Below are 22,542 nucleotides of genomic sequence, written 5' to 3'. Positions count from 1 at the left end.
TGTTGGCAGTGGTGGAAAAAGTACTCACATTTTTTACTTAAGTAAAAGTATCAATACCACAATGTAGAAATATTCTGCTACAAGCAAAAGTCCAGAATTGAAAAATATACTTGAGTAAAAGTACAAAGGTTTTGGTATCAATATACTTAAAGTACCAAAAGTAGAAAGTACTCATTATGCAGAAAGAAAGTTTTCAAATGTATAAAATGCATACAAATAAACATTTTGAAAATAGCCGATCTATAAGCTCTGTGAGCTTATAGATCGGCTATTTTCAAATGGCCGAAATGTATATGCTGAAGTGGGTAATGCATGTTTTGTAATAATAATCAAAATCTACAAAGTAACTAGTAACTAAAGTTTTCAAATCATTGTAGTGGAGTAAAAAAAAAATATTTGCCTCTTAGATGTACAGTAGTGGAGTAGAAGTAAAAGTACTGAAAATTGGAAATACCTAAAAAATTACCTAGTATTGCTTTAAGTAAACTATGTGAATACTTGTTCCACCGCTGGTGACGTGTATGGTTGCATCATTGTTGTGTACTGTATGTGTATCCGTCTGCCTCTCCATCCTGCAGAGGCAATAGGATGGGCCGGTGTCAGCATCCTCCTGCATTCCTGCAGTCCTATAGTTACAGACAGTAGAACGCTCTGCGGTAAGAATACAGTCATGTGCAGTAACTAGACTTTAGAAAAAATGCCTTTGTTTTTGACTGTCAAGAACAAATGAAAACTTTTTTTTTTTTTTTTTTTTGGACAATATCTTGAATTAATTTGAGGAACTGTGGTATTGAATTATATTGTATTATGAGGCTACACAGCCTAATTTAATTGTCGTTTATCTTTGGATTGGATCAGTATGGTTCCAAATAGTCTTAATACCAAGTAAGCCTGTTAGGCCTATTACAGATTAGAGCTTCTATGCAGAAGTATGAGGCGACAGTGACATCTAGCGGCGTGCAGTGGCTCATTACATGATCAGACCTAATGTCTGATAAAAGTATACTGTACATTTTTACAGGCTATTTTGTCTGGCTGCAGAACTCTTGTTCTGTATTATTATCATCATACAATTTTACATTCAATTACGTGAAAATAGAGGTTATAAATAATAGCCTCTAATAGGCTATTGTACGTTTTTTTAAATATATATACTGTAACTGCAGCCAATTGTATTATTATAAGCGATTCATTTAGTTAGACTTGTGGGTGCATGTGTGAAGGTTACACAAGTTAACTTATGGACGGACCAGAGCGGTGGTTCTCAACCAGTGGTCTGGGGACCACCAGTGGTCCTTGAGGGGGTTCCAGGTGGTCCCCAGCTAAATGATGGAGAGTTGGTAAACAAATGGACCCTTATAGATCTTTAACTCTTGAGAACGTCAAATTAAACCAAATGGGTTAATTTTACGCTCTCAAGAGTTAAATAATTGTTAAACATCTGCATTACTTAATTAAAGAATCGTTATTTTGATCAACATTTGCCTCTTATCTCTCCTATGGTACCAACATCAATGCAGCAAGTTTTGGGTCTCAAATGCTGAATAAATAATGGACCTTGATATGAAAAAAGGTTGAAAACCCCTGGACTAGAGGATGAACAACATCACGGCCGCAAGTGGCGCTGCTGCAGACGGCCATCATCACACATCATCATCATCATCAGACAGTAGCAGTAGCACAGGGAGGAGGAGGCAGCGCCGGGCTCCCTCACCGGCCAGACCCCAGGAAGAGGCCGCAAAACGTGCATCCTCCAGAGCCACCACCACCTCCACCACCAGGCCCACCTCCACCGCCAGGCCCACCTCCACCACCAGGCCCACCTCCACCACCAGGCCCAATAAAACGTGCTGCTCCACAGGAGGGACCAGAGAGGGGACAGAGACCGCAAGGAGCGCTGAACTGAGAGCCGAGACAGAGGGAGCTGTCCACCCGGCTGGTGCTGAAACTGAGTGTGTCATCACCAGTGGTGTAAAGTAACTAAGTACATTTACTCAAGTACCGTACTTAAGTACACTTTTGAGGATTTTAACTTTACTGGGGTATTTCCAATTTTCAGTACGTTTTACTCCACTACATCTCAGAGGCAAATATTTTACTTTTACTCCACTACAATTATTTGAAAACTCTAGTTACTAGTTTCTTTGTAGATTTTGATTATTATCACAAAACATACATTAACCACTTCAGCCCTATATACATTTCGGCCATTTGAAAATAGTAGATCTACAAGCTCACAGTGTGTGGCATTGCATGTATAAAATGTTTATACATTTGAAAACGTGTGAAATGGGACCTTCTACATAATGAGTACTTTCTACTTTGGAGAGGCTACTTTAAGTGTATACATTTTGATACCAATACTTTTGTACTTTTACTCAAGTACATTTTGAATTCCGGACTTAACGTGGAACAGAGTGTTTCTACATCGCTAGTATTGATACTTTTACTTAAAAAAATGTGAGTACTTTTCCCACCACTGGATGGTGCTGAAACTGAGTGTGTCTCTCCCTCCTCCTCCTCCTCCTCCTCCTCTTCCTCTGACCAGGGCGGATGATGATGATGCTGCTGCGGCCGTGGAAGATCAGCAGGAGAAGAGACGTCAGCCCTCCTCCTCCTCCTCCTCCTCCAACTCCTCTCTACGCCTGATCTGCCTGAAGGGAGAGCCGGCGGACCACCGGGCCGAGCCGGAGGAGGACCACCGGGGCGAGCCGGAGGAGGACCACCGTGACCGGGGCCAGATCGCAGGGAGACCCGCCGCCAGTCCAGCGATCAGGCCGGAGAAAGCCCAGAAACGAAGCGATCGAGGAGGAGGAGAAGAGGAGGAGGCGAGAGGAGAAGGAGGAGGCTGTGGACCGGGCCTGGGTCTGGGTCTGTGTCTGCAGACGGAGCTCATCCACTTTCACCTCCACAGGAGGCTGAGGAGAAGCGGCGAAAAGATGCAGAGCAAGGCGGTCAGTAGCGACGACGGAGGCAGCAGCAGCATGGTGGTTGAATCAGGAGGAGGTGGTGGGGAGCCGGCCACAGACAGCACTGAGGCGGGGTCCTCCTCCGTGACACAGCAGCAGCAGGAGCAGGCCTTCCTCCAGGACGAGGAGATGGAGAGGCTGCTGGAGGAGAACGAGGACTTCAAGGTTTGAAACGTCTCTAATGCCGTTAATGTCTTTAACAACCATGATCATATGTTATGAGTCTGTCACAGCTACGATCGGATGTGATCGTAGCTGTTAATTAGCTCTCTGGGCCATAAGGCTAGCGTTAGAGTGAGTTCTCCTTAACGCTGTGTTACTTTAGAGCCGTTACCCGCACACCCTCGAGTCTGTAGCGCTGCCTCTCGACTGGAGTAAAACATACAAAATACACCGTGCTATTCATCAAAACAAAAACGGTTTTAAATTGTTGAAAGCCTACTCTCCGTGGTGGGAACACTCTGAGCCCCCCACCTCATGTCTAAAATACACCATTTGGCCAGAAAATAAAATATTCCACCGGATGGGAAAATGTTTTAGTTGTTCCACTGCGCCCCCTACAGATCTGGTCAATGGAATTTTTATATTGACTAGATCTGTAGGGGGCGCAGTGGAGCAACTATAACTCCTAACGCTGGACCAGAGATAGTCTAAACTAGACCTGAGTTGGCTCTGTATCTGTACAGCCTACTTTCTTGGACCACTTTTCCCTCGTCTACAGCAAATCTCCGATGTTTTGTTGGCTAATGTTCAAGTGGTTAAGTTAGACCACAGCTGTGTTTTTATTATAGTTAACTGCAGGAGGAAGCTTATTAAACAAACTGCATGAACTGACAGAAGCACCGATTGATTTGTTGTTGTTGACTAGGCCTACATTTGGCCCAAACGGACATCCTCGATGTCCACTGAAGCCTCACAACAGCCAAACCAATAGATCCATATACCCCCAGCCCTATAGATAATCGATTGTTTATTGACAAACAGTGGCTCCAATGACATTGTAGCCTGTATGAAGGGAATCTTCATACAATAATCCATACAAGAATTAGAATCTGCAGCCTGTCTGTGCCATGCATGTAATTCTGCAGCTATAAGGGCCTAATATTGCACAAACCAAATAACATTCTGCTTATGATTGAAGATTAAATTGATATTAAATTATTCTCATTCATGTGTACATTACATTCCTCAGTATTAATGTTGTCCAGGATGTAGGCCTACTCTCAAGAGTTGAAATGACAACTGTGGGGTTTCGCTGTGTCGTTGTTTGTTGCTGTGGAATAAGTGAACACACGGTATTTGTACTTAATGTAACCAAATAGATGTATTTGGAAAAGTTTAGATTTGATTAAAAAAACGTAACTTTACACAGAGACATTTTGAAAACAAATTAAAATTGACCTATGCCTATTTTTTCCCCCAAGTACAACATTTAGAAAATATGGGTGTACATATTGTAAGGCAGTGATTCCAAACCTGTGGGCGGGGGCCCACTGGTTGACCGTGAGGATATTGCAAGTGGGCTCCCAAATAATTGGCAAAACACTAAAATGATGTAAAAGAAATGTCATGGTATTTTTTTTTTCTTTAAAACCTTGAAAAATTAGTTGTCATTGTGATCCTGATTAAAGGGGCATGAAACCCCAAGCTGATTTTGTACCGTAGTTTGTTTTCCACTTTCCACTAAAAACTACAGCAGGGTGAAAACATGGCAGGCTGCATAAGACCTTGTAGTACACATTGATGTAAGCAACACAGCTGCAGCTAATCAAATGAATAATGGGTGTGTTAGATTTTAGGTGTCAATACTTATTCAGGGCCGGCCGCTGCCATAAGCAATATAAGCAAGCGGTCGCTTAGGGCCACAACCACTAGGTTTTTTTTTTTTTTTTTTTTACTTTCATATTGTAATTATGTCATGTATCTCATATCCAACAACTAGCGTTATTATTTTAGTATGCAATAAAAAATGACAATGATTTTATAATGGGGGTGTTTGGGGGGGGGCCACCCCCAAAAAATCTTGCTTAGGGCCACGAAAATCCTAGGGCCGGCCCTGAATACTTTGTTAGTTGCAGCTGTGTTGCTAACTAGTCTGTCATGTTTTTAATCAGCTGTAGATGTTAACCGGAACTAGAAAACAAACTACAAAATCAGCCGGGGGTTTCCCTTTAAGTAGGCTATACTACGTTAGCTCCGCTGGTCAAAAGCCGGAACACAGTCGATTGATTAATCATTAAAATAAATGAGCTCAGCACGCTCGGGCGCCTGCCTACCACCGCGGAGCTTGTGGGTTTCGAATCCACTGTGGTGCATCCGGCTTTGTCGAGCGTCCATACAAACACAATTGGCCTGGGCTGGGGCGGCACCTGTCAGCAGGGAGTGTTGGGCGGGAGGAGCAGGACGAAGGCTCTATTTCCTCTCAGTGGGGGCTCCTCACTGGCAGGTGAGTCAGTAGGATACGACAGCAGTGACAACGCACAAATGTGTGTGAGGAGGAATCAATTGGCATAACGACAAAATTGGGGAGAAAAGGGGGTAAGAAGAAGCACAATAAAACAAACAAAAAAATGTGCTCTGAAACGGCGAGTGGGCCCTGATCTGTTAAGTGGTCAGATGGGTGGTACGTTTCTATTTATTTGGTGGTTACGTTTTCGAGATTTTCAAGTGGGCCCAGATCCAGAAAAGGTTGGGGAACCACTGCTGTTAAGGCCATTGGTCAATCTTGTAGATCGGCTATTTTCAGCATGCAAGCAAGTGTAAAATCTGGCATTACGGCCTGGGCCGTAGCGTGACGGTCCAGGCACCCTAGGCTGCAATGCCAGCCTGACAGTGTGTCGCGGGTTCGACTCCCGTTCCCGACGACCTTTGCTGCATGTCACCCCCCCCCCCATCTCTCCCCCCATTTCCTGTCAGCCTACTTTCCCTACCCCTCTCTAAATATATATTTTTTTAAATCTGGCATTATGACGCCATCAAGGCCCGCCAAAATACATTTTTGTCGACAAAGTAAACTGTAGATTTAGTCGACTAAAATCTTATATTTAGTCGACTAAAACTAAAACATTTCAGATGACTAAAATATGACTCAAATATGATATTCTTTAAAAGACTGTGCCTATAAAACTAAATCACAATTTGCTGTCAACATTAGATCGAGATCGAGGAGATGAGGACGGAGATGGACGAGATGCGGGACACCTTCTACGAGGAGGACACCTGCCAGCTGCAGGACATGCGGCGCGAGCTGGAGCGCGCCAACAAGAACTGCCGGATCTTGCAGTACCGCCTGCGCAAGGCCGAGAGGAAGAGGGTACGCTACGCCCAGGCGGGGGAGATCGATGAGGAGCTGGTCCGGAGCCTGGAACAGGACCTGAAGGTATACCCGAGGGGAGGGGGGAGGGGGGAGGAGGGGAGGAGGGGGGAGGGGAGAGGAAGGGAGGAGAGGAGAGGAGGGGAGACGCTTCCCGTCTGTAAGTTTACAGTTGCTGCTCCTGTAGATCTCATGTTACAACTGGTTTGTGTCCCCACCCTGTGTGTTAATGTGAATATCAATAAATGATATGAATAAATGTGTGTGTGTGTGTGTGTGTGTGTGTGTGTGTGTGTGTGTGTGTGTGTGTGTGTGTGTGTGTGTGTTGTGTGTCTACCATGTATTATTATCTCCGTCGGGTCCAAAAGAGGATCCCTCGAGGATAGTAAAACAAGACAAAAATCGACCACATTGTTCTGGCCCCCGTTATGGAAAAGTTGTGTGTGCCTGTCCGTGTGCATGTGTGCATGTGTGCGCGTGCGCGTGTCTGTGTGTGCGTGCATGCATGTGTGCGTGCGACGCATATGGAGCGAGGAGTGTATGCTAATGCAGATGTATGCCTGCTGTTGAAAGTTTGAAAGTAGTCGTGAGATGAAGGACAACACTTCCAAATGATAATGAACTTTATTTATAAAGTGCTTTTTGAAAAAGGGTTAAAAATGGCATTACAATAGGATAGATGAAATACAGCCATGAGCAAACAACAACAACAACTACATTAGAGTAAAAGTAATGTTGCACTAAAATAAGCACTCTGCTACACAAGCTCTCAACACATGGGATACATTGTAAAGAGCTATGTCAGATTGTCACATGACCTCTCAACAGAACGATAGGATGCACGTTAAAGGGATAGTTCACCCCCAGCAGTGAATGAGTGAATGACGGTGTTAATGATGGTCTTAATGACCACACCCGGCAGGTGGCCAAAGACGTGTCGGTGAGGCTTCACCACGAGCTGGAGAACGTGGAGGAAAAGCGCACCAAGACGGAGGACGAGAACGAGAAGCTGAGAACGAAGCTCATCGAGGTGGAGGTGACCAAGCAGGCCCTGCAGAACGAGCTGGATAAAACCAAAGAGGTACGGGGGAAAATAACTGGATAAAACCAAAGAGGTACGGGGAAAAATAACTGGATAAAACCAAAGAGGTACGGGGAAAAATAACTGGATAAACCCAAAGAGGTAGGGGGAAAAAATAACTGGATAAAACCAAAGAGGTAGGGGGGAAAAAAGTCAACGTGAGCACGGGCTTTCACTAACTAGTCCCACTAGTCGACTTTGTTGGTACTAGTCGAATAGTTGATGTAAAAAAATGGCATTGTTTTAATGCCATTAGCCTACTATTATTATTATTATCCTCCTGCCTTTATTTTTTATCAAAAGATGGACAAAAGTATGCCCAATAATAGGAGGCTAATAATAATAGTAATGGTATTTAAAAAAACGTCTTTTTTAAAAAATAGGTAAACATCGACTGGTCGACTACCACTGGGTCAAATTAGTCGACCAGTAAAAATCTCTACTGCAGCTCTGAGCACACCTAAATCTAACTCACCCATTATTATTTGATTAGCTGCAGCTGTAGAGCTTTACTAGCCTGCCATCTGCTGTAATTTCTAACCTGAAGTGAAAAAACACGCACGCACGCACACATGCCTCATCCCGAGTGTGTGAAGTAAGAGCAAAATGGCTGCTGTGTGAAAATGACCACCCTGGAAAGGACAGAACCTCAGTGTGAAGTTTAGGCAAACGTTTCAATTGAAACCGATGAAACATAGCTAAGACCGCCACTGGGTTGGGTGTGGTTAATGTTAGGGTAACGTAAGGATCTTGGGGGGGTGGGGGGGGGGTCTGGTGGAACTAACATTAACCGGTTGGTCATGAAGTGACAAGCTGTGAATAATGATCAATGATGTCACCTCAGCACAGGGGCGTCATTTGGTGTTCCAGGGGATGGCAATTGCCACCCCCTAGTGTTCAAATTTAACCTCAAATTCACTTATTTTGTACTGAGTGCATCTCAATCCATGCCCGTCCATCTACACGTGATGTGTGACACATGTTATAGGCTAGCCATGCGTTTTATTGTCAGCAACCATACGTTTATTATCCACTTTCAACCTGGCATCCCTATTTCGTAGGCAAACATTTTCTAACATTTTGTCTCTAAATCTATTCCGAAAATAGTGGCTCTACAAACTCGGACACGTTGTAGATCCACTATTTTCACTCTTTTGGAAATGGGATTTGTAACTTATCTTTGCCATCCCCTATTTTCTCTGGAATGACACGTCTGCCTCGTCATCCTCCAACAGACTCAAAAGAGAAGAGGAAGTAAGGACATCCAGAAGACGGACAGGAAAACAGCACACACTCCTTCTGAGGTGAGAGGCGGTACTGCACACATTTTCTATTTGAAAATAATTAAATCATTTGTATTTCCGTTTGTCTTTCAATGACTAATTAGATGTTCACACTCACCACATTAACCCAAATGTGCAAATCCTGCCAAAGAGGATATGAGATATTTGTTAGCCTTAAAGGTAGGGTAAGTGATATTTTTTGGTTAAAACAAAAAGTATTTTGTTAAAAGGTTAAAATACTATATTCTGATAGTAATCATTGCTATAGAGTGTTTTTTCAGTAACAGATGTCTCCCTGTCTCTCCAGCTCTTTAACACATCCACCGCCAGAGGTTAATCTCATAATGTACTCACCAGTGCCAAGGTGTTTTTGTTGTTTTTTTGTTTTTTTCATGTCGCCATAGATCTTGTTAAAATCCTTAAGATTGAGCCGTGAACGGTCTGTTTACATCCGCGAGATCTCCCTGTATCTCCCAGTGAAGATCGCGTGTCAAACGGGGCATCCATGTTTGAGTTAGAGCGGATTACGTTAAACAGTGAAATGCGAGGAGAAAAAACTACAGGAAGAGAATTGAGTTTCAGTTTCGTCTGTAGAATGGGAGCGGGCGTGATCGTCGAAACCGGATCCCAAATAATTCTATTTCCTGTCATCAAACCGGAAACGGAAGTGGATCAAAAAAATTCCGAAAGTGCACCCGGACCGCGCATGCGCGAAAAGACCGCAGCCCGTAGGACTACGGGCTCGGCGCTTAACCGTTGGATTTAACGGCCCGTAGAACTACGGGCCCGGCGGTAAATGTGTTAATAAACAGAAAATACATTTTTCGGTAGGTGTCAAAATCTCAGCCAATCAGGAGAAAGTAACCATTTTTAAGCTTAATTTGTATAGTGTTCCAGTTCCAATTTTGTCTGCTCATTTCTTAGTGTCATCACTTCCAATTTCACTTGTTTAATCTGTATCCTGATTGAGTTCTCTCTCCTGGTTGGATAAAATTGGAAATGAAACTGAAACTGAAACGAAAATGCGTTTTCTGTTTAATAAAGAGGTGGAGAGACAAGGAGACTCCTAATACTGAACAAACACTCTATAACAATGAGTACTATCAGAATATAGAGCTATTTAACACTTATTTTAACCAAAGCAAATCACTTACCCTACCTTTAAAGGTAAATTTTTAATTCCAGACCTTTACTTGTAACAGAGTATTTTTACATTGCAGTATTGATACTTTGACTTAAGTAAACAATGTGAGTACTTTTTCCACCACTGTTTATAACAACAGGGAATATTTAAAAAGTGGAAATATGGAGACATAAGGGTTTGTGCCCGACAGATGACATGACGATGTTTCATTGCCTCGTGTCTTCTCCAGGAGGACAACGAGGACCTCAAGTGCCAGCTGGCCTTCATCAAAGAGGAGGCGGTGATCATGAGGAAGAAGACGGCCACCATCGACAAGGAGAAGGACCGCCTGGAGGCCGAGCTGCAGAAGTACCGCTCCTTCTACGGCGAAATGGACAGCCCCCACCCCAAGGGCGAGGCGGGGGGCCCGCCCACCACGCGCGAGTCCGAGCTGAAGCTACGCCTGCGCCTGGTGGAGGAGGAGGCCAACATCCTGGGGAGGAAGATCGTGGAGCTGGAGGTGAGGGGGACGTCGTCCTTCCTTCATCGCCCAAAAATGATCTTTTATTTGAATTAGGCTTAAGGCATTAATTAACAGGGGACGCATCTGTGTAACCACTTTATCCATATTTTATACTTAAAAAATTGCAGATATACAAGTTAAAAAATAGCAGATATATAAGTTAAAAAATAGCAGATATACAATCTGCTATTTTTGTTTTAACCAAAGAATATCACTTACCCTATGCCTTTAATTTAACTTGATTATAGTATACTATTGGTAATTCATATATACCATTTGTTATCTTTCCTCAACGTAGTTGTTTACAGTGGTGTAAAAAGTACATTTACTCAAGTACTCTACTTTACTTTTACTGGAGTACTTCCAATTTTCGGTACTTTTACTTCTACTCCACTACATCTCAGAGGCAAATATTGCACTTTTACAATTATTTGAAAACTTTAGTTACTTAGTAGATTTTGATTATTATTACAAAACATACATTATCCACTTCAGCCCTGTATACATTTTGGCCATTTGGAAATAGCCGATCTACAAGCTCACAATGCGTCGCGATGCGACGCATTGTGAGCTTGTAGATCTGCTATTTTCAAAAGATTAGTATACATTTCATGCATTTGAAAACTTGTGAAATGGGATATTCTGCATAATGAGTACTTTTTGGTACTTTAAGTACGTTTTGATACCAATATTTTTTTACTTTTACTCAAGTAAAATTTGAATTCCAGACTTTTATGTGTAACACAGTAGTTCTACATTGCAGTATTGATACTTTTACTTAAGTAAAAGTAAAAATTGTACTTTTCCCACCACTGGTCATTTAACTTTTAGACAGTCAAAAGACAACGATGACTATTTTGCCTCTCCCCCCTTTTTTTATTGTGCACCAGGTGGAGAACCGCGGCCTTAGGGCGGAGCTGGACGACCTCCGCGGCGAAGGGGAGGGGGGAGCGGGGAGCCCCGAGTCCGGCGGGTCGGGCCGCGACCTGACGGAGCTGCGTCAGCAGCTGCAGCTCGTCGAGGACGAGGCGGAGCTCCTGAGGAGGAACTTGGCCGACGCGGAGGAGCACGGCAAGAGGGTGACCAACGAACTCAACAAGCTGAGGTTCAAGGCGGGCACCATCGAGGGAGGCGGCAGGCACGGACATGGAGGAGGAGGAGGAGGAGGGATGGACGTGGCGAAAGCAGAGGCCTTGCAGGAGGAGCTCAAGGCTGCAAGGCTTCAGATTAACGACTTGAGTGGCAAGGTAGTAATGGTCGATATTATTTTAGGCTAATTGATTATTTTTTTGTCTTGTTTGGTCAATTTGTGCGGAGCTTTAGAGCAGTGGTTCTCAAACTTTTTCATGTCAAGGACCCCCAAATTGACACTTATTAGCCCGCGGACCCCCATTTGAAAAGATAAGCCAGGGACCCCCATAAGAGAAGATTTTTACGGCTCTAGCAGTGATTCTCAATCATTGTAATTTAAGGACCCCCCCAGTTTGACATGCATTAGTTCTACGGACCCCCATTTAATGGCATTTCTATCTCTGGGAGCCCAATTCATATTGTAAAATCAATGTTAATTTAACTCTGAGAGTGTACAAATGGAACCAAATGGACCCGTTAGGGTCCATTTGGTTCCATTTGTACACTCTCAGAGTTACAGACCCATAAGTTACAGACCCATAAGACCCCAGACCCATACGTTATAGGAACCCATTTGGTTCCTATAAATCATTTAGCTGGGGACCCCCTGGTATCCCCTCAAGTACCCCTGGGGGTCCCCGGACCCCACTTTGAGAACCAATGCTTTAGAGCATTGGTTCTCAACCTTTTCAGGCAGCGACCCCACAAAATAATCATATTTGAACTGGGGACCCCCACCCTTAAAAGCACTTGGAATGCAGGAGTTGAGGCATTACATTTAGTTTGACTCGTTTCCACAGATAAATATTGTGAAAATAGCCGATCTACAAGCTCACAACGCTTGTAGATCGGCTATTTTCAAAGATTTTGCTTTTTTCTTATATTATTTGACAATTTTGCAATTTTTTAGTTATTGAAAAGTTCTTAAAAGTCCTTAAATTGTCACTTCACTGTCATCTGGTGACCCCCCCACAAATCATGTGGGGACCCCCCTGGAGGTCTCGACCCACAGGTTGAGAACCACTGCTTTAGAGCACTGGTTCCTTGAGGGGGGGGGGGGTCCATAGGTCCCCATGCAAAGTGAGGAACAGTTTAAACGTTTTCGGCTATTTGAAAAACAGGCCATCTGGTCGCATTGCGATGCGTTATGAGCTTGTAGATTGTCTATTGTTTTTAACACATCACCCGCCAAGGTATTAAACATCGTTTGTTATCCCCTTGCCAGCGTAATTACCTTCATCCGATGATATTTGAAACGCTGTGGAAGCGACATTGTGTTCCAAAAAAAATAGTCCCCGTGGGTTAGCGGAGGGATCTGTGTATTCAGAGGAACCACAACATTCCAACCGCGATTCGCCATTTTGGGGCTGGGGCCCGCTGAAAACGGTGGTTTTCAATGCAAAAAACAGCAACTGAGTTACAGCTGTTTTTCTGAAAATCCCATCGGCAGGCCGGATGGAAGTGACGTTTTTTGGAATGATGTCACATCCACATACTTCTTCTCTGAGTGACGATGGATCATCCCAGAGCTGTGTTAGGGTGCCTAAAACAGCGTGCCTAATTTTTTTAATAGAGCGACTTTATGCGTCCATGGCGGGAGATAAATGTTGACAAATGTTGACAAATCATCTCTCTCTCTCTCTCTCTCTCTCTCTCTCTCTCTCTCTCTCTCTCTCTCTCTCTCTCTCTCTCTCTCTCTCTCTCTCTCTCTCTCTCTCTCTCTCTCTCTCTCTCTCTCTCTCTCTCTCTCTCTCTCTCTCTCTCTCTCTGTCCATCAGGTGATGCAGCTGCAGTATGAGAACCGCGTGCTGCTCTCTAACATGCAGCGCTACGACCTGGCCTCCCACCTGTCCCTGCGGCCCGGCAGCCCGCGGGACAGCGACGCCGAGAGCGACGGCGGCGGCGGAGGGGGCGGAGCCGACGACTCCGGCGGCTCCGGCTCCGGCTCGGGACGCCTGCTGCCGCCGCACCGCAAGCGCGAGGGCCCCGTGGGCGGGGAGAGCGACTCGGACGAGGTCAGGAACATCAGCAGCGGCGCCGGCAGCAGCGGCAGCGGGAGCCGCTGCCTGACGCCGACGCGCGGCTTCTACACGCCCACCGGGGGGCCGGAGGGCGGCGTCGGGTCCTCCTCCTCGTCCGCCTGCGCGGCCGTCGCCCGCTTCCTGCCAGGCGGCGGGCGGTACGGACCGCACGACAGGTAGGGATGGGAACTATTGACTGGTTTTTACTGTTAATCAGGATTTAAAACGTCTATATTGTATATATTGTTGCTGTCAGGCAGAAACTTCCTACTGTATCTCCATATTTAAACTTTTTGTGTTTTTTGTTTTTTCGTAAATTAACTCTCTCAGTGCCACGCCCCGAGATATCCCGAGTTTTTCCCGAGTACCCTCAGTGCCAGCACGAGAAATCCCGAGTTTTTACTTTTGACTGTGGTCGCGCTATTCTGTTTATTTTTCATGATCACTTTCGCTTCCTGACTCCTTCAGACTCACCCGGAGCCGGATGTAAAAAAAAAAAAATTCATTTCCGGGTCACGTTGTTTTTCTCCGGTGATTTTCGGCCAGAATAGGGAAAGTCACAGTTTTTCACACGGTATAAAAAGCGAACGGAGAGGTCCACGTCTACTCTCTTTGGTCTGGGTGACGATCAGTCATCGTAGTCGTGTATCGCATCGTAATTTAGCCCCATCAACGATTGTCGAAAATGTCAACATCCGGTTATGACCGGTTATGACGTGAGCCTGTTTGGGAGGGGGTGAGTGAGCCAGCGAGGTCATCAATGTGTCGATTTGTTGCTCTCTACTGGTAGAACTGTATTATGGGTTTAAAAACCCAATCAGATCATTTATTTGAATGAAAAATTACAAAAAAAAAAAAAAAAAAAAAAACGCAAATTGCTGGCACTGGGGGAGTACTTTATGAAAATACTCTTGGCACTGAAAGAGTTAACATCCTACTTAATCACACTACGTCCATGGGAGGCACACTGTTGTCAACAACAAATTCCATCAAAAACACGATAAAAACTAACAAAAATAAATAAATCCACGGACTCCATGTAGAAATCACCTAAAAACACGATAGAAACAAAAAAAATAAAGTTCCGTACGGACACACCATTTTGACCAGATTTGATAGGGTCACACGTTTGAGTATAACACCTGGAGCAACGTCTCTGCCGCGTATGCCGTGAGCTGACCTGATTTAAGTACTTAAGTACAATACTTAAGTAAATGTACTTACTTACTCTACACCACTGTCTCCGACTTATCATCGCACCGTCCAAATCTAATAACCATCCCGTTCCCTGACGGCACACAGGCAGCACATGATGGACATCCGGCTGGAGGCGGAGCGGCTGGTGCGGACCATCGACCGCCTCATCGCCGACACGGCCAGCGTCATCGCCGAGGCGCGCGTCTACGTCTCCAACGGCGACCTGATGTTCGCCCGGGTGGGCGCCGAGGACGGCGGCGGCGGGGGGCAGGGGGAGGAGGGGGGCCGGATCAGGGAGCACGAGCTGCTGTACCGCATCAACGCCCAGATGATGGCCTTCCGCAAGGAGCTGCAGGCCTTCATAGACAAGCTGGAGGGGCCCAAGCCCCACCGAGAGGCAGAGGAGCCCCTGTCGGTGAGTGTGTGTGTGTGTGTGTATTACTGTACTTGTGAGAACCAAATGTCCCCACAAGTTTAGTAGAATATTAGAAACATACTATTTAGAGGTTAGGTTCATTCCCTATATACACCATGAGAGTTATGGACAGACACTGATATAAACGGCAACTGGTTGTTGATTGATTGAAAATGTTATTAGGCAAAAGAATGTAAAACAACACAGTTACATTTATAATACTTTTGTCTAAAAGGTCCGACCAAAAAAAGTCCTTGAGGACTTGTTTCCGTTGGGGTCCTCAGAACTGGAGGCACAGAACTGCAATGCGGTACTTCTAGGTTTTATTAGTCCCTATGAGGATATTAAAGCCACATCAAATCGACAGGAAGAGGGTAATTATTACTATGGTGATGTTAGTTATGGAAAGATTCAGATTGGGGTTAGGTTTTTAGAATTGGGCAATTAGGGATAGGCCTACCGTATACATACAGATTACTAGGGTTAGGGTGAGGGGTACAGACAGTATGGTTGTGTTTGTGGTCATGGTTAAGGTTAGCGATAGATTGGACCAGCAGTTTAACCCATTAAAACCAGGAAATCATCTGACATTTTAGCGTTGGCCATTGAAAATAGCAAATCCACAAGCTCTCAGACCGTCACTTCGTGCCGCGTGGCGAGCTTGTACATCTGCTATTTTTGAACATTTTAGAAAAATCTTGTAAGTGTTTGAAAAAAGGTTGAATCATTTTGATCTTCATCTGGGTGGTCCCTGGCACAAAACCTTTTCAGATGGGGGTCCGCTGTGTGTGCGTGTGTCACATACAAGCCTACAGTGGAGACACTTGAACCTAATTTACAGTGTGTGATTCAAGCTGTGACTCATAGCTCCGGTAGTATCTAGTACAGAGCCATGAACCATAGCTTGGCTCGAACAGTATAAATTAGACTTCAAAAACATCCAGAATGTCTCCTGTGGCTTAATAAAGAATCAATTCAAAAAGCCTCACGTGATCTGCAGGCACGTTTCAAAGGTGTCATTGAGATGTGTATCTGCATCTAAACCACATGTTGTCGCCGTCCGTTGGAAAACGTGTACGTCCAAAACTGTTACTTTTCAGGGAATGGAAAATAACAAACCTGTGTTCCAATGGATCCAATGTAGGCATCAACTTACACCAGGGGTCTTCAACATGGGGTCCGGGACCCCTAGGGGGTCCTCAGAGTTACTAAGTTTTAGATTAACCACTTGAACCCTAGCATCCCTTTTCTGAGAAGAACTTTAGCCAAAAATAGCAGATCTACAAGCTCACAACGCCTCGCTCTGCGAGGCGTTGTGAGCTTGTAGATCTGCTATTTTTGGCAAAGAGGTAGATGAAGAGGTAGATGAAGGTCCCTGCTTCATCTCTCTCTCAGCTAGGGGGTCCCTGGCCTGAAAACGTTGAAGACCCCTGACTTACACGATATACAATGAAATCTACGGACACTCTTGACCACTTTCACAAACAACTATTAATACATAAATAAGAATTGCTTTTGTGTAACACTAGTATGACGAGGGAGGCCATTCATTTACAAAGAAGAAAGAAAGTAAAGAAAAGTGGAGATATGAGGTTTCCGTCCAACAGCAACGATATGCACAATAATTGAAATGAGTTGCATTATTACTGTGAAGCAATAATATTAACATTAATATTAATTTAATGTTAATTGCATTACATTCTCAACTACTGGTAGTGAAGGGCAGTGACGCATTGCTGACTGTAATGGCAGAGTGAGGGAGAGGTCAGGCACAGAGAAGGTCAAAGCTTACTAAAGGACACTTCTGTGTATATATATACAGTATATATTGCTGTCAGGCAGAAACCTCTTATCTCCATGTTTTAATTGTTTGTGTTTTTTCGTAGATTAACGCCCTACTTCATCATTTACAGCGTCAAGTATCAAAAGCACTTTGGCTGTTTGAAAATAGCCGGTCTACAAGCTCACAGCGTGTCGTGAGCTTGTAGATCTGCTATTTAAAACAAATAAAAGTAAAAAAGACTTTGAAAAATGTTTTGGACAACATTTTAACAACACAAATCTTGCATGGCACAAGATATTTTCAGATCCGTGGCCGAATACATATTAAATTGGGGGTCCTTGACATGAAAATATTTGAGAACCACTGCTCTAAAAACAACATTAGACAATAAAGATTGACTGAACCTGCCCTAAGTCGCTTCTTTTGGGGCTTCTTTTCATAGACCTGGTTGCTTGTTTCTCTCACAAAATCGGGCAACACTGGTATCTACACTTAAAGCATGTCAGCAGCGTGTCTTGAACAGTGTTGCCATGTCTGCTTATTATAAGCGAATTTGGGCTTGTTTTTCTTTAAGTTGCTTGTTTTTTGGGGCTTGTTTCTAAAGTGTAGTTGATTATTTGGGCTTGCTTCAATTTTTTTTGATTATTGTTTAAACCAGTGGTTCTCAACCATTTTCATGTCAAGGACCCGCAAATGAATATGTATTTGTCCACGGACCCCCATCTGAAATTATAATTTGTGCCAGGGACTCCCTGTACCACATTTGTGTTGTTAAAATATATTTGAAAAATATAAATACTTTGTTTAGCTCAAAATCTTTTTGAAAATAAGTAAATAAATATTTTCAAATGTACATAGGTTTGTAATGCTCATGTGGCCTAGTCGCTTCTTTTGGGCTTGTTTTCATATACCTGGCTGCTTGTTTCTCTCACAAAATCTGGCAACGCTGGTATCTACACTTGCAACATGTCAGCACTCAGCAGCGCATCTTTGATGTTGAAATGTTCTCTGAATTGCGTTTCTTTCCTCTTCCTCGCTCACTCCTCCCTCCTCCCCCTCCTCCTCCTCCACACCCAGATGTTCCAGCCCATCATTTTACTCATCCTCATCCTCGTCTTGTTCTCCTCGCTGTCCTACGCCACCATCTTTAAGCTGGTCTTTCTGTTCACCCTTTTCTTCGTCCTGTGATCATAAAACACATCCCCTGAACCAGTTATCACCTTTTGTTTTTGCTCTGTTGTCGTCGTTTGTTTTCTTTGTTTGTTTATTTTTGTTCACTCCCCCCTCCCCCCTCCCCAACATTTGTTGCCAAGGTTACCAAAAGCATAGGAAAAAGAGCCCACACTTGCCGCAGCCACAGCTGCATTCCAGGAAGTACGTCTAGGTTTGACGCCCCGAAGACTTCATTACCCATAACGCATCGCTGCTGCTCACGTCTAAACCCTGGAGAAGGTGAGTTGTTAATCTTCCAGATATCTGCATCAGCTTCCAAAACAGTTTATCCCCTCCTCCCCTCTCCTTGGGCTCCAAATAAGTACTTAAAGGGATAGTTCACCCTAATTCTATCGATTAGTCACCCCATGAAGACTTGAATTCATGGATATTTTTTTAGTTTTTGTCGCATTCTTAAGCCACTAATTTGATGACCAGCGGATCGGTAGCCAGACAGCGGTTCCGGTAGGAATAGGGACGCTATATACTACGTTGTATGCCGAATTAGCAAAACGAGTCGATCTACAAGCTCACAACATGTCGTGAACCCGAGATGTGAGCTTGTACAGTAGATCTGCTATTATCACTACTTTTTGGGGTTGGGGTTTGGGGAAGATTTCTTTTTTAGATTCATCAGTTTCCATTCATCAGCGCCCATACCCTAGGTGGGGTTGGTGAAAGGGCCTTTCTGTGTGGAGTTTGCATGTTCTCCCCGTGTCCCCTAGGGTAGGTACCCTCACAAAAGGGTCATAATTGTTTATGAAACACAGCGCTTGTTGTGCAACTTGTTGTGCAACTTGTTGTGCAACTTTTTGATTACGGAAGCCTAAAAGGCAAGCAGAAATTACATTTTTATTTACATGTTCCAATGTTCAACACCAAAAACACAAATTAAATCGTTAAATTGCAATTATTTGCGTGACAATTAATCGTCAAGTTAAATGTGTAATCGTGACAGCCCTGGTAACAAGGCCACAAGAGAGCCGGGAGCTGGAGCGTCATTCATTCAGAAGCTACTTTAAGGACAGCCTTTTACTCTGGATGCTAAATATACTCGCTTCAGTCATGTGTTGATTCTGTTTATTCCAGAGCAACTCGTCAGTTTGCCGTGCTGCTGTCATCACTACACTGTTACATATGGTAAGAATTATTTTGGTTTTATTTACTCCCTGTATGCAGTCATGGAAAGTAACCAAGTACTGTACTTAAGTAAAATGTTGAGGTATTTTTAGTTTACTTGAGTATTTCCAATTTTCAATACTTTTACTTCTACTCCACTACATCCCAGAGGCAAATATTATACTCGTACTACACTACAATTATTTGACCACTTTAGTTACTAGTTACTTTGTAGATTTAGATTACAAAACATACCTACACAACTTCAGCCCTTTGGCCATTTAAAAATAGCCGATCTACAAGCTCTCAACGCGTCGCAATGCGACGCGTTGTGAGCTTATAGATCTGCTATTTTCAAAAGATTTTAATCATTTTACACATTTGAAAACATGTAAAATCGGCCATTCTGCAAAATGACTACTTAACGTAATTTAAGTATTTTGATGCCTATACTTTTGTACTTTTACTCAAGTACATTTTGGATACATGACTTTTACTTAACAGAAGTATTTCTACATTGTGGTATTGATAACTTTTACTCAAGTAAAGAATGTGAGTACTTCTACCATCACTGCCTGTATGCTGTGTTTGTAATGACTAGTGCCGACGATGTCCGTTTGGGAAGGATGCCCGCTGGGGACGCATGCCCCCTCCGCACCACGCTGTCAGAGTACCCGTAGTACCCGTTTGGTACTTAGTCCAGTAACCATTATCAGAGTGCTTAGGAGGTAGGGCTGTCAACTTTCCTCAGAAATGATATTCGAATATTGGTCTTAAAAATTGGCAGATATTCGAATATATTCGAATATTATTATTATTATTATTAAAACATTTATATAAAATATATATATATATATATATATATATTTTTTTTTTTGACAGAAAAAAGTGCTCGGATCCAATAAAACATATCTTTTGTTTGTTTTTATAACTTGATACATTGTTTTTTGTATTGTCCCTGTCAAATAAACATTTTTATTTATTTTTTATATTCAAATATAAATTTTCATATTCGAATATACATATTTCCCCCATATTCGAGGAATATTCGATATTCGAATATTAATTCACCAGCCCTATTAGGAGGCCAGTCTGTGACGTCAGTACTTTGATGTGCGTCATTATGGCATACTGATGACATCAGGGATCTCCATACATGGGCATAAAAGGGACACAGACAGACAGACGCACGCACAGACCAAGGGCCCAGCATCAGGGTTGCCAGATCTGCTTATTATAATTTCCCCGCATGATTTTATTTGAAAATAGCTGTATGTGGCCCATAGTCGCTTATTTTGGGCTGGTTTTCCTAGACCTGGTTGCTTGTTTCTCTCACAGAATCTGGCAACACTGCCCAGCATCCGCCTTTGAAATTGAGTCTATATTATATAGGAAGTGACAGTCCATATGAATGGCCTGTAGTTTCTCTGTTTTACCCCTGCTGGTGTCAGAAGAAATAACTCTCAATGCAAGCGGGTGGGTTTTTGCCACTAACTTTAGACTTGATTTTATTACTTAATTAACATTGTCATAAATACTACACGCTTCCAGTCGCTAGTTTAAAGTCTTCATTCAATCACCATGATATGCGTTTCGGTAAATTATTGTCCCATTTATTTTAAAATTGATGATAAAGTAGGGTGTGCTCTAGGAGGGGTAGGATGATTTGATTGACAAGCTACACAACCAATAAGGATAAGGATAATTCCTTTTAACAGGACGTTCATGAAAGTCCTTGCGGGCTTGTTTCCAATGAGGGCCTGTGAGCAATTAGGGGTTAAGAGTCTTGCTCAGGGACAAATTTCATTTCATCGACACATATGCTGGCCTGGCCTGGAATCGTATCTGGGGCAACCAGGGCCTCTGGCTCCCTAGGCGGGCTCACTAACCACTCAGCTATGGCCGCCCCCATTAGGCCCCCTATGGCCCCCCCCCCCTATGGCCCCCCCCACCAATAGCATTCCGGTTGCTTAGGATATGACGCGGTATAATCTCTCAAGAACAGATTCTGCTCTGCGTTTGAATCTGTCGGTAGCCGTGTTGACAACCCGTGCACATTGGCTACAAGTGGGCGTGCCATCAGATCAGGAAGCAGGCTGCGCTTTACTCAATCAAATGTAGTGGGCGGGATTTACGTGTGTGCCGTTCGTTCCCCACTGGAAACAAACCGAAACTCATTTAACAATAGCGTCCTCGAAGCCGACAAAACCACGGAAAGTTAGTTAATTTTAAATTGCTCTTTCATCATAGAAACAAGTGGGCTTATAACCAAAACGATCCATGTTCTTTGGGAGAAATGGTGTTAGTGTTCCGTGGAGAAATATTGTTAGTGGGAATGAAAACATAGTCGCACCACCGGAAGTGAAAGGCTGAAGGCAGACCAAAACCCCGGTTTCCTTGAGCACGGGTCGTCCGTTCAGCTCATAGAGGTATAATATAACTAGAGGGCGGATTGCTATAGCTATCATTTCAATGAATGTGCTCAGTGGCGTTTTGAAGCACCCGGAAACCTGCCGGAAGTAGAATTATTGGTTCGATTTTGACCACACGTAGAGTTATGAGCATGCGCACTAGTGTCCTTTTTGCGTTCTACGACAGCCCGTGTGTCAAGGATTGAACGCGAGATATTTATTAAATACACTCGAGATGCATATTTATATGTAAATGCATATGTATGTATGTATGTATAATATGTTTAGATATTTATATGTATAAATATAAATATCTCTCAGTATGTTTTGCGCGTGCATGTATTTCTCCCCGCCTGCAGTTCCAGCTTTGGCCACTGGGGTGGCAGCTTCAATGTTTCTCAGCAACTCTGGGGGCTTGGTTCAGCTCCGCCCAGAGCCAAATGAAGTAAAAAACAGCAGATGGTGCTGTTTGTCCTTTTTATTTGGCGATGGGTTCCCAGATTGGACGCGGTATGACGCGATATAGAAAGATGGCGGATTTGAAATTGCTGAAAGATAGGCTTCATTTACGGTCTTTAGAGTCTATGGGCGTTAACTCTGTCCATTCTGTTTACAGTCTATATGGCACAGACAGGCAGACAGAGACGTATGGACTTTCGGTTCTGGACGGCCGCCCGGTCCAACTTAAGCCCAACGCACCCTCGGGTCCTCTGTGATGTACTCTTGGCAAGTTTGGAGTCGGATCGGTCAGACTCCTCAGTGTTTGAGTCACGCACGAGATAGACAAGACAGCAGACACAGAGTCTGAGCGTTTATGGATGTATAGATAGACTAGGCCAGTGGTTCTCCAACCAACGGTCCGGGTACCACCAGGGGTCCTTGAGGGGGTTCCAGGTGGTCCCCAGCTAAATGATGGAGAGTTACTGTAGTAACCAAATGGACCCTTATAGATCTTTAACTC

At 43.7% G+C, this 22,542-nt stretch overlaps 1 protein-coding gene across 1 annotated transcript in view; it reads left to right on the top strand.

The window, feature by feature from the left end:
• Positions 1 to 3,068: 3,068 nt before the first annotated feature.
• The window catches only part of LOC308103671 (microtubule cross-linking factor 3-like), a 32,612-nt gene continuing 13,138 nt past the window's right edge, over positions 3,069 to 22,542 (top strand). Inside the window, exons 1-10 of the mRNA XM_080453784.1 lie at positions 3,069 to 3,134; positions 6,124 to 6,348; positions 7,205 to 7,363; positions 8,599 to 8,667; positions 10,020 to 10,289; positions 11,183 to 11,539; positions 13,202 to 13,620; positions 14,747 to 15,056; positions 18,153 to 18,291; positions 19,141 to 19,191. Coding sequence (XP_080309910.1) covers positions 3,099 to 3,134; positions 6,124 to 6,348; positions 7,205 to 7,363; positions 8,599 to 8,667; positions 10,020 to 10,289; positions 11,183 to 11,539; positions 13,202 to 13,620; positions 14,747 to 15,056; positions 18,153 to 18,291; positions 19,141 to 19,191 — 2,035 coding nt within the window. The 5' untranslated portion in view covers positions 3,069 to 3,098. The remainder of the gene's footprint in view (positions 3,135 to 6,123; positions 6,349 to 7,204; positions 7,364 to 8,598; positions 8,668 to 10,019; positions 10,290 to 11,182; positions 11,540 to 13,201; positions 13,621 to 14,746; positions 15,057 to 18,152; positions 18,292 to 19,140; positions 19,192 to 22,542) is intronic.

Source organism: Gymnoscopelus braueri (genome assembly GCF_963280865.1).
Source record: "Gymnoscopelus braueri genome assembly, chromosome: 16".
Lineage (NCBI taxonomy): Eukaryota > Metazoa > Chordata > Actinopteri > Myctophiformes > Myctophidae > Gymnoscopelus > Gymnoscopelus braueri.
Note: the sequence above shows the minus strand (reverse complement) of the source record. Positions and strands in the feature narration are given on the sequence as shown.